Source organism: Malania oleifera, chromosome 4, assembly GCF_029873635.1.
Source record: "Malania oleifera isolate guangnan ecotype guangnan chromosome 4, ASM2987363v1, whole genome shotgun sequence".
Lineage (NCBI taxonomy): Eukaryota > Viridiplantae > Streptophyta > Magnoliopsida > Santalales > Ximeniaceae > Malania > Malania oleifera.
In genome coordinates, this window is record NC_080420.1 from 96,841,901 (window position 1) to 96,855,301 (window position 13,401).

The 13,401-nt window shown below is 39.6% G+C and overlaps 1 protein-coding gene across 2 annotated transcripts; it reads right to left on the reverse strand.

Moving 5' to 3' along the window:
* Positions 1–278: 278 nt before the first annotated feature.
* On the reverse strand, positions 279–3,328 carry LOC131153281 (uncharacterized protein At1g65710-like). 2 transcript variants are annotated; one of them, XM_058105486.1, is made up of 2 exons: positions 1,701–3,328; positions 279–1,448 (listed from the first exon to the last, which is right to left on the reverse strand). In XM_058105486.1, the coding sequence occupies exons 1-2, from the start codon at positions 3,087–3,089 to the stop codon at positions 453–455; spliced, it is 2,385 nt and encodes a 794-aa protein (XP_057961469.1). In that variant the 5' UTR covers positions 3,090–3,328; the 3' UTR covers positions 279–452. The 2 variants fall into 2 exon arrangements, with proteins under 2 accessions (XP_057961469.1, XP_057961468.1); XM_058105485.1 differs by having other exon boundaries at positions 279–1,451; positions 1,701–3,231.
* Between the last annotated feature and the right edge of the window lie 10,073 nt (positions 3,329–13,401).

The window sequence follows — 13,401 nt, forward strand, 5'->3', positions numbered from 1 at the left end:
GACTTACCTGATCCTTTTTATCATCTTAACATCACATTTCTGTTGTTTTGGTTTGGTTTGTTAAATATGGAGAACTTTACTCAATTCAGCCGCAGATAAAAATCAGAAGCCAACCATGTCGGCATCAGCATAGAAGAGGGGAAATAACTAATTTTCTGAACATTTTGAAAAAAAAAAAGACCCCATCATTTTGAGAGATGAAATTGTGAACAAATTTGAGACCAGAACATAAAAATTAGAGAAAACAATGCAAGTTGAATGAATGAGGCAAGGATTCATTTCTGATGCAGTAAGGATAAATCATTTTTCATTTGATGATTGATGTTCATTGCCTCCCTCCAAGCGAATATTTTTAAACTGAAATTCAGAAATGTTGCAAGTATGCAACTGCTAACAACACAATTACATCATCAACCAGAAAACCAACCTAAAGCCGAGTGCATTATTCCCATTTACCTCGAAGCAGCAGTGGCAACTGCAGGTACTGTGTGAACACCTACTCTACCAGCACCAATGCCACCACGCCCAATCCTGTTCTGTTGGTGATCGGACTCCTTCTTCTTTCTGCTCAACCTTCCTCGGCCCTCATCTCCATCACAGCCTGATGCCAATAAGTCCTGCCTCTGAAAGCCCGGTGGACTCGGTTCCTCCCCTTTCATGTTGTTAGACCTTGAAGTCCAGCAATCAGATGAATCAGCCGAACTAGGTTCCCACGTAGAAGAACCCCAATGCTGCTGACCACTACCCACAAAGCTGTTGCTTCCTGAGGATTCCTGCTCTTCCATGTCTTCTCCACCAATTGTTCCCCTCCTCACAGTCACATACTTGTGAAAGCTGGGCTCCATTAAATCATCATTCACAACTATCTCAGATTCCATAAAAGGGTCTTTTGCTTCTATTCTTTTCTTCGCACCGGCATTGACACTGAGAGAAAAGTTATTTTCTTTCCTATTGCTTGAATCAGCTGCTGTGGGGCTTCTTTTGTCAGTTGAAAAACCAGAAGACAGATTGGCAGTGCAGGATTTGAGGTCTGCTACGGCTTCAAGAATGGAGCAGGCCTTGGTGACACACGGTGGGAGAGAGAATGAGGGGCCCGAGGTGTTCTTCTGATGAAAATTTTGAATGTCTTCAAGCAATCGCTTGTTATATGATGTAATGGGATTCATTAGGCTGTCCGGATTGAAATCCAGGTCTCGGGATCGCCTGGAGGATCTGCTTCTCGTTAACGTCCGAGGATCCAAGATTTCATCCCCTGCAGCTACTGTAGTCACTTCAACCAAGCTTTTCTTTGGATTCATTCCTTTAGGCTCAAAGGGTCCTTCAGCAATCTGATGCAGCTGCTCCTCTGCTCCGCCATTAACAGTCGCAACATTGTTCTCTGGTGCATTGCTCTTGTTGCTTCTGTTGCTCACTTGGACATTATTATTGCTTACCTCCACACTGGTCTTCTGCTTTGGGGAAGAAACAGGGATTCAGTTCAAAATAGAATGGCATTTTTTTGTAGAAATTTAAACAATAGAGTGGCAGATCACCTTCATTGAATGAATGAATCTAAAAATCTAAAATCATGCATAAGAGAAAAAAGGTGAGCAAATTTAGAAGATAAATGTCACACCAGAGACCCAAAATTGTGGAAATTTTGACACTTTCAGTCAGGCAAATCTCATGCATAACAAAGGAAAGGGAAGATGAATATATACCAGAGGCCTAACATTGGAGGGCAATTCCTTGGGTTGGTATCCTTCTCCATCAACATCTGTAGTTTTGTTGCTGTTCTGCACCTTGATGGTGGTGGTGTTTGCTACATTTTTGTTTGAAAATGGTGGTTGCTGTTGGATTGCAAGTGAGTTGGTATCGATCTCACTCAAGGGATTTCTTCGGTAAGGAGACTGCTCTGCTTTCCTTGAAGAGCCGCGGCTAAGCGAAGGCTGCTGGTGGCAATTGGCATTCCCATTTGGATTTGCTGGGGATTGAGATCGAGGCGACGCACTTGTCCGAGAACCAACCCCTGCCTCTCCACAGTTCCTCCTCACCAAAACTCTTCTGACTGGGGCGGTGTTAGCATTTTCAATACCCCCATTGTTGTTGCTCTTATCCATTGCCAGGGATGTAACAGAGGCAGGAACTGCCACCATCTTCCCTGGCCTGGTACCAATTGTTATCCCACAATTAGCTTGTGCTGAAGATTTATCTGCTGACCCAGCAGCAGCTGCAGCACTATTTGTAGTAGTAGTAGTAGTAGTAGTTTGGGGATTTTCTGATCTTCTGCCCGGTGAGCGGCTCACCCTTCTCCCGCTGCCACTGCCGCCCCTATCTCTGCTCCCGGAGCGCTGCTGCTGCTCCCTTTCCCTACTAGGTGTCCTCCTCCTTTCGTGGGAAGAGGCCCTAGATCGGCGGCCATCACGTTGCCGCCGGTAATTCAGCTTCTCCGTCTTCTCATCATCCTCATCATCGCCGTATGCGTTGTTAGCAGTGCCGCTGTCCCCATTCCTCTTACCATCATCATTGTCAAAGTCATAACTCCTCTTTGATCCCGAATACTTCCTGCCACTCCCGGAAGCTGCATCGGAAGCAGAAGCCTTCCCAGAGGAGCACCGGCTGAGGCGGCCACACTGTATGAGAATGGCATCGAGCTCTTCTTTGCTGCAGCTCGATGTCCTCATGGCTGCCACAGCAGGTGGTGCTGCCAGATCCACCTCGCCTCCTCTTTCCCCGACTCCGACCCCTTTAATCACAGCATCATTCCCAAAACCAGGAGAATTGTTGGTACCCATTTCAGCTGCTTCACATTTAGTACCAACAGGGCTATTACCAGCACAAGAAACCCCATCAGGCGGGCGCCTGTCAACAGTACCATCATGGCTTTTCCGGTGCTTTATAACAAAAATCTCCTTCTTCACTCTTTCTTCTTCCTTCTTCTTCCCCATTTCTGGCTCTGCAACCTGCTTCTTCTTCTCCTCCTGCTCTTTCTCCACATGGGTCTCATTATTAGGCTTGAGCAGAGACCGTGAGGACCCTGAAATGGTGACAGTAGCCGCTGCTTGCGAAGAAGATGGAGCAGAACGCTTCTTGCTGAAACAACTGCCCATGGCGGAGGCAAAGAATGTTGGGGCTAGGCGTAGAGGACTGCAATGAGGTTAAGATTTGAATGCAAAAGGGGAAAAAGAATGATTCATAATAATGAGGGGAAATTTTTGTTCAGTATCCAAGAAACATTTCTTTAATTTGTTTGTCTGTGCGTGTGCGTGTTGTGTGTGTGTGAGAGAGAGAGGGAGAGAGAAATGCGAATTCAAATTTTGGGAACGGGCGGGCGATTGGTGGAGAGAGACCCGTTAGTCAGAGTTCAAACCAAACCACACTTTTATGCTTCTTTTTAAAAAAGAATAAATAAAAATAGAAAAGGTATCTTGGGATCTCTTCCCATTTGAAATCTTCAACGGTAATATATATGGATGGATGGCTGATATTTGAACCAGTTAACGTTCACTGAGGTTTTGTTTGTCAATCAACGGTTAAGATTTGATCAGGTCATCCTGTACCTTCACGGGATCACAGAATGACTGTCTGCTGGAGAGTACCTTAAATCTTAAACCCTAAAAAGAAAGAGAAAAAAAAACCACGGCAAAACTTTTCTTACCATTGTTGGAAATATTTCTTAAATTTAAATATGTATCAAATATATAACGATAGTAGGTTTCATCCAAACCAACATAAATTTAATTTAACACCTGAAATGTATACTCTCAAACTCAAAAACTTCAATGCTAAACTAGATTTTTAAAATTATATTATGATATTCTGTCCTTCATATTTTTGTCCTTTTTAGCAATTAATTTGCAATTAACATGAAAGTGAAATTAAGTGTATAATTAATTTGTATAGAATATAATTATTAACAAATTATCCTTCATAACTCCTTTGAGACCTTACATCTTATACACGAGTGTTAATCCTAATCTTAATATGTGCTAGGGTCTTATTAATGATACTAGGGATGGCAAAAAGAGGGCACAACTTAAATATAAATATATTAGGTTAATGGTGGTCAATAAAATGATATATACAATATAGAGAGACTATAACGACATGCTTATTTTACCATTTCTCTCTTTTTCTTTTTTTTTCTTTCCATGATAATAAAGATCGATATAATAAATCTAACAGATCATAATCAACTTGAACCTGTAGGTACCAGGGATACATCAGATATAAAACACGGAAACTTAAGTAGTAAGAAACATAAAATCATATACATCTCATATTACCATTCAACAAAATACCAGAGTTTACTAAAATTGTCATAAAGATACACACATCCCAAAAGTGCCAAAATCGTCCTAGGGTCGCCACCCAAAATCTGTCTGACCCTAGCAAGTACTTACCCTTCAAATAGGGTAGGACTAACGAACTCTAGCATTGCAGAGCTTTATCCGCTCTCCTATTTAGGGCTCCTAAAATGTTCATATAATTTGGGGTGAGACATCTTTCAGTAAGGGAAATAAACTAATATCAGTGTGTGACAACATGAGTATTTCTATGTTATACATATAACAGTATATAAATATTTTTAGTGAAACTGTCTGCATCATATCTGGGAAAACATATATAATCATATCATGATAGAACATATTGGATTTCCATAACATAATTCATCTTATATAATAATAATACAAAAACAATCCTGGAAGGTTAGCTGGCTGGTGTCATGTCTTACCCCCACATGATTGGGTTGTGTGGCCTGAAGGTGGGACCTAACAATGGTTGGCCGACCACTGCCAAATCAAAGTAAACATTTGTAAGAACGATGAGTCTGTCAGACCTAGTCTATACACCAGGGGCGCCAACACTTCAATAAATTACATCGACTATCCATCCTCACGCTGCCTCGTACGACAGCAATAACACTAACATTATGATGATCATGATCACATAGCTACGGTACCGTGCTCGAGTAAGCCTAAACCAAGCCAACCAGGTTTTGATAACATATAACATATTTCAAATTGTGATACATTGTTATTTCATAATAATCTTAGTCAAATCAATATCATCATATCACATTTTATAGCATAATATGAAAATCTTCAGCCCTTACGCCGACATTTCGTATTTTATTAATCACGATCCATATACCATATCACATATCAAATAAAAGGCTCAGCCCATACGCTGGCATATCATGAAAAAAGTTCACCCATACACCGGCATATCATGTAAAAGGCTTGACTCGTACGCCGACATATCATGTGAGAACATCCTCGACCCGTACGCTGATATATCATATAAAACTCTCAACCCGTACGCCGATATACCATATAAAAACTCTCGGCCCGTACGCCGATATATCATAGTAAAACTTTGTATCATTTAACATTTTCCCAGAAACAATAATTCATAATAAATTCTACTCATGCCACACAAAATGGGTATTACACATATTTAAACATATCGCCATTTACAGCAGTATTTTTCCCAAACATAATGCTAATATATATATTTATTTTCCTGAAATTAAATGTTGTAAGATTATACATATATTTTCATAAAAACAACTAACTTAGTTTATTCTCTTACCTGATTCCTAAAGAGCCCCTAAAATATACCAGTCCTACACCCGCAGGGTTCCTCATTCAACACCCTGAAAATAACATCTCTCAGAACAAAAATTAAGTATTTCTTCGACTACTACATTTTCTAAAACTACAGAAAAGTCAAATACTAAATAGAAAGTCTTACCTCGAATCTGAGATTGAATTCAAGCTAGCCCTACCAACGATTCACTCCATAAGATTTGAAGAGAACTCTCCCAAAAGTGTCGTGGTGGCCTTAAATCGTTGAACCGGCAAGAATCTAACCCAGAAACTTAGAGAGAAAGGGTGGAAACTGAAGTGGAGAGAGGAAATTTGTTTTGGGTTAAAAATCTGCCCTGAAATTTGGATTAGAGCTATTTATACACTGGCCTTCTTCGACGAGCCACGCCACCTTGTCGACGAGGTCATGAAAGAAGTTTGTCAACGAACATTTGTTTCTCGTCGATGAAATTTAGAGATAGGAAAATAGTCTCTCTATATTTTCTCGTTGACGAGACACGTCCCCATCGACAAGACTCTTATATATTCTCGTCGACGAATCCTCTATGTTCGTCGATGAGACCCTGTTTAATTTCCCAATTTTAATTCTTTTTCTCTCCTTCTCCTATTATTAAATTATGAAAATTATTTGGGTCTCTACATTCTTCCCTCCTTATAAAATTTTGTCCTCAAAATTTGCTATTCGTACCACACATTATTCTCTAAAGAAAAATGGTCTACTTATTTTATTACTTACCCTCACTTATGACGGAGGAATACCATGGTTACAATCTAAGTTTTGGGAGATTACATATATAAAATAAAATTCTCTCAAAACTAAAACACTACTTACTAACTAAAATAAAACGTACACTGATTAACCTGCAAAAGAATGTTACCTACTATTACACTTTCTTGAATAATTGTGGATTTCTCTGCTTTGTCTGTTCATCGAGCTCCTAAGAAGCTTCTTCTATTGCATGATTTCTCCACAAGAATTTCACTAGAGGAATCTTCTTATTACGTAATTCTTGTTCTTTCCTATCCAGAATCTATACTGATGCCTTCTCATGATCTAGTGAATCACTGAACTCTAATTCACCATAACTGATCACATGAGAAGGGTTTGGGATGTATTTCCTCAACATCGCAACGTGAAATATGTCATGAATCCTGGATAATACAGGTGGTAAAGTTAACCAGTAGGCAATTGGCCCCACTTTCTCTAGAATTTCGAACGGGCCAATGAAACTAGGGATAAGTTTACTTTTATTCCCAAATCATGATGTGAAACGTGGATCTCTGCTAGGCAATTAAGAGAATAGTTGATCTTGATAGGAAGGAAATTGGCGGTCTTAGTCAAACGGTCTACTATCACCCAAATAATTTTTTTTCCATGCAATGCTGAAGGCAGCCTTGATGCAAAATCCATGGATATGTGATCTCATTTCCACTCTGGGATAAAAAGTGGCTGCAACTGGCTTGCCGGTCTCTGGTGTTCAGCTTTTATCTACTGACACGTCAGACACTTGGCTACATACTTAGCAATTTCTTTCTTCATACCACTCCACCAATAAGACTCTCGCAGATCTCTATACATCTTTGTATTACCGAGATGAACTGTGTAGAAAGATCTGTGAGTCTCCTCTAAGATGGTCTTCCTGATGTCAGCATTAGTAGGAACACATAATTTGGAACGAAATCGCAACGCTTCGTCATCTGCAATATAAAATTCCTCCCCCTGACCATTTTGCACTCTGACTAATACCTCTGCTAATTCCGGGTCGTCTTTTTTAGCAGCTTTAATCCTATCCTGTAGAGTAGGTTGCACCAGACTGGAAATACATACTTGAAGACCACTCTCAACCAACTCTACGCCGAGTCTCTCCAGATCCATCATAATCGGATATTGGATCTCCATAGTTGCCAACGCTGGTCCCATAGATTTCCTGCTTAAAGCATCACCCACCACGTTTGCTTTCCCTGGGTGATAACTAATGGTACAATCAAAATCTTTAATAAGCTCCAACCACCTTCTCTGCCTCATGTTCAATTCCTTCTGAGTGAAAAAATACTTTAAACTCTTGTGGTCGGAGAAAATTTCACATCGCCAGCCGTATAGGTAATGCCTCTAGATTTTCAGTGCATGTACCACTGCAGCCAATTCAAGATCGTGGGTAGGGTAGTTCTTTTCATACTCTTTTAATTTCTTGGAAGCATATACTACCACCCTGCCATGCTACATCAGTACATAGCCAAGTCTCTTCAAGGATGCATCACTGTAGATAACATAACCCTCATCCCCTATCAGAATGATCAATACTGGTGTCGTGACAAACCTCTACTTTAATTCTTGAAAACTCTGCTCACAGTTATCATCCCATTCAAATTTGGTATTCTTCCTAGTCAATTGTGTCAGAGGCTTGGATAACGCTAAGAATCCTTCAACGAAACGACGGTAATACCCAGCTAGTCCCAAGAAACTCATGATTTCCTGAACATTCCTCGATCTAGCCTAATTCATTGCCGCCTCAATTTTACTAGGATCCACAGAAATATCATCTCTTGAAATAACATGCCCCAAAAACACAACCTTCTCAAGTTAGAATTCACATTTACTGAACTTAGCGTACAACTTCTTTTCCCTAAGCATCTGTAGAACCTGCCTCAAAAGTGTTTCATGCTCCTCATAACTCCTCAAACACACCAGTACATCATCAATAAAAATAACAACAAACTGGTCTAAATATTGGTGAAAAAATCTATTCATCAAGTTCATAAATACTGCAGGAGCATTCGTTAGACCAAACGGCATAACGAGAAATTCATAATGTCCATATCTGGTCCTGAAGGTTGTCTTCGAGACGTCTTCTGCTTTCACTCTTACCTAATGGTAGCCTGATTTGAGGTCAATCTTAGATATACCCGTGTACCCTAGATTTGATCAAATAAATCATCTATACGAGGTAAAGGATACTTGTTCTTAATTGTCACTTTGTTAATTTCTCTATAATCTATACACATTCTCGTAGACTCGTCTTTCTTCTTTACAAATAATACTAGAGCTCCCCACGGAGATACACTGGGCCGTATAAAACCCATATTAAGCAAATCTTGCAATTGACTCTTTAATTCTGCCAAATCTACCGGTGCCATTCGGTAAAGTACTTTAGAAATCGAAGTTGTACCTGGAAGCAGATCAATAGAAAAATCTACCTTATGATCAAGTGGCAAGCCTGGTAACTCATCTAGAAAAATCTAAACTCCTTTACTACTGGTGTACTAGCGAGTTTCAATTCATTCCTTGACATTTCCTTCACAAAGGCCACGAATCCCTGATAGCCACTCAGTAGTAGTCTCCTTGCCTGAATAGCTGAAACAAACTGAGGCGGGGATTGCACTCGTGACCCTACAAACTTGAATTCTGCTCTTCCTAGAGGTCTGAATATCATTTCTCGTGAATGACAATCTATACTAGCAAAATTAGCTGTCAGCCAATCCATACCAATATTACATCAAACTCATGCATGTGCAACACTATTAAATGAGCAGAAAAGACTTTCCCCTAGATGTCAACTAGACAATCTCAGAGCACCCTACTACACCTCACTGCTGACCCGGTCAGTGTAGATGCCAACAGTTCAGTATCTAACAACTGTGTTTCTGCCCCACATAATCAATGCACTCTAGAGACGCAAACGAATGTGTGGCCCTTGAATCAAATAATACAATAACTTTAAAGGAAAACATGCTAACCATACATGTCACCACGTCGCCAGCTGTCTCAGCATCACCCGGTGTCAAAGCAAAAATTATGGCTGGAACCATATTTCTCTATTGGCCTCCACATGGCGCCTGACAGCCTCCTCAGTATGGTCTAGGAATAGGTGCAGCGTCTAGCGGTATAGGGTAGTCTTGCACCAGATGTCCCTATCTACCACAACAATAGCAGACGGCTCTCCTTACTCGACACTCTCCCCAGTGTCTCCTCCCACAAGTCTAACAAATAGGAGGATTCTGCACTATTTGAACCTCACGATCCCCAGTTTCCTATCTCCGCCCTCTGCCATAGTTTCCTCTCCTCCACTGACCTTGCCTAGGACCCTGCTGATAGCATGAAGATGCAGATCTCTTCTTCTATCTCTGTTCCTCTGCATCCATACACTCACCAACCTCTGCCAAGGCTACTCTGTCAACTAACTTAGCAAAATCCTAAATTTTTAGCATTACCACCTGCTTGTACATGCTTCGCCTCAAACCTCTTTCAAACTGTCTCACCTCTTTCACCTCATCAGGAACACTATACGGAGCGAAACGAGAAAGCTCTATAAATCGCGCTGCATACTACTAGACCAACAACTGTCCCTACTTTAGACTCAGGAGCTCTTCCACTTTAGCCTCCATGACAGTGGCTAGGAAATACCTATCAAAGAATAACTTTAAATCGATCTTATGTCATAGCTAGCGGTGTCATACTCTGCTGCTCCAAAAGTATCACAATAGTCCGCCACCTCTCGGCCTCCCCTGTCAGTTTATAGGTGGCAAAGCGGACCCTTTATTCTTCTGTACACTGCAATACGACCAAGACTTTCTTAATCTCTTGCATCCAATTCTCGAAGGCTGCTGGATCTACTCCCCCTGAAAGTGCTGGAGGATTCATCTTAGTAAACTTCTTTATCGTGCACCCATGACTTGCAAACGGACCTCCCTACTTTATAGAGCTCTTAGCAATCTCAGCCATAACTTGCTGAGCCACGCTGCGTAGTACTGCATCAGAATCGGTCTCACCTGCACTCAAGGGCCCTGCTCCATCACTGCCACTCGCATAGGCACTTCCTCCTCCTAGATTAATCTTGAAAACAATAAACGTAACTTAGAAACCCTATACTTATAATTTACACACCTAACATAGTTCCTCATCTTAACTTCCTCAACTCAGTCCTAACTCCAGTCCTACATTCTAAGAACACAACTCGACAATAGTTTAGTATGATTTTCCTGAAATCGTCACCCTAGGAAAAACATAGAAACCACCACGGAAATCCTACCTCTAGAATGTAGAATAAAACATTAAATCATTTTCTTGTACTCTGGTTTTGTTTTTGCTGCACTCTAAAGCCTACAGAACCTAGCAACCTAAGCTCTGATACCAAACTGTAACAACCTGCTTATTTTACCATTTCTTTTTTTTTTTTTTCCATGATAATAAAGACCAATATAATAAACCTAACAGATCATAATCAACCTGAACCCATGGGTACTAGGGATACATTAGATATACAACACGGAAACCTAAGCAGTATGAAACATAAAATCATATACATATCATATTACCATTCAACATAAAACCAGAGTTTACTATAACTGCTATAAAGATACACGCATCCCAAAAGTGTCCAAAATAGTCCTAGTGTAGTAATCATAAAAAAAAAATTATTAATTAAAATTAAATTAAAATTAAAAAAAATAAATAAATTATTATTAATTGAATAATATAATATAATATGATATAATATAATAATAATATATAACATGTAGATAAGGGAACATCCTGAGATTTCTCAAGATTGACATTCAGAGTTGCCCCCCTACTGTGCAGCGTTCAGTTCCCTTAGTCTCTCTCTCCCACTCTCCTCCATCTCGTCTCCATTATTGGATCAATCAAAAATCCGAAAATACCATTGGGCTCTGCTTGCCGCCACCGACACTTTTATTGGAGCGGATCTGTCGTGGGAGCGGCGTAGGCATATCTTTTGGGGTAAGGCTAAATCTCAAACTTACCTCAATTTCTCTTAAACTATAAGCCCCATTAACGAATAGAAATTTTTAGGAGACTCGTGGAGAGATTCTCTACAATCTAGCCGGAGCGAGTTTTCGAATTGGAGTTCCGGGGTACCAATCCTAAATCGAGGGTAAGTTTGATAATTTAGACTTTTATTAGGCTATTTAGGGTATTCAGAACCTAAGGGAATTTTAGGAAAAGTTACTCTAAGAATTGTGACGAATAATATGGTGAAATTTGAATTTCAAGGCTCAGGAGTTTTAAACACCGTGGGGTGTAGGCCGGGGTTTTGTCGGGCTTTTCAGGAATCAGGTAAGGGGATTAAGTTAAGTCAGTAATTTTATGAAACTTGAATCAATTTAATTTTTATGTTTATATAAATATACTAATTTATTTATTTATTTATTCATTTGGGAATTTAAATGCTATTTTGAAAACTAACCGTTCAAAAGGGATTTTACAAACCTAGGATATATGGTATAGTATTTTTGAATAAAATGAACGGTGAAAAACTTGTTTGTTTATATGTATATATTAAAACGTGGAAAATCATGTGGCATATGATTTAATGGGTATGGATTATTGTATATCTGGATTTGAGATTTTGAAATACTGAATTGTTTAAGAAATACTGGAAATGCTTGTGAAAATACTGGAACTGTTTATGAAATGCAGGTGTTTGAACTAACGGATAGTGGTCTGGTATTGTTTGTTTGGCCAAGGGCTAGGATTATTATGTGACGGTTGAGGGCCGATTTTTAATTGATGACTATATGTCGAATTGTATTTTGTGGCCGGGGGCCAGGTTTTTGGAATAATAGAAAATATATGTGAATTAATGTTTTAAATGGTGATTTTTATTATCTAAATTGCATGATATGTTTTAGGAACCCTGGGGACCAATGTATTGTGAGCACGACACCATTGCTAGTTAGACCATGTGCACCCACACTATCTAGGTAGAAGTGTAGGGGGTCCGGCCGACTACTTGCGTGAGGTTAAAGTAAGGGCATCGGATTTGTAGCTTTGTTGTGGATGCCTGCTGATGTGTTTGCAGAGGATGTTATTTTTGACTTTGTTTGGGCAGATCACCCAAGCTTAGTCCAACCTTCAGGCCGCACAACCTATGTCATAGGGAAAGTAAATGGCGTGTTTGTCACATGGAATGTCTTATATGCATATCTGTTAATTTATGTGAATACAGTTAATTAATAAGATAACGTCGAGGGCTTACTGAGAAAGGTGAGTGCCTTGGTAAAAGTAATGGTACTAGAGCAGAGGGAAGCTACTTGTATAGGCGGGTAATCTTCCCTATCCTCGACTAATTGTGTGTATGAGTTTAAAATAAGAATGCTTTCATAAATGTGATTATCTGCTTAGTAAACTCGTTATTTTTTGTACACTAAATGCATGTTGGTCACACACTGACATTAACTTAATCTTTCCCTTACTAAGCTGTGCCTCACCCTTACTTTACAAACTGTCTTTTGAGGGAATCCTAGAGATCGGGTCTAGCGGGCTAGAGGAGTCGAGCTAGAGGTGTAAATTTATGTAGGTAGTGTGTAGATAGAGATATTATTTTTGTTTAGTTTGTGGGATGTAATTATGTGAAAATGGATATATTTGTGTATAAAGATAGTTAGAACTCTGGTAATGTAATTTGAGGATTTTCTATTTTATTTTCGTTGTGTATGTGTGTTTTATATATGATGAATAAGGTATTAGGTACACAAACGTCACTAAAGTAGCACTCTGAGCCTACGTGGCGGGTCAGGGTCATTACAGGTGGTATCAGAGCCTAGATTTGTTAGGTTCTTCAAACTTCAAGGATTGATAATTACTAGAGTATAGGTTAAGATAAGATAGGGATAGGAGTGGGTAGGTTAAGATGGGTTTTGGTTTGGAAGCTTGGAGGCAAAAATCTATTGATGGACTTCTGTTATTTTATGAATTAGTCGCAAGTTTTAGAAAACCATGGTAAATCCATCGATGGTATTGTTTCTAAGTTGAGGGACTTGAACTCTGGAAATTTAGGTTGGAATGTTAGTA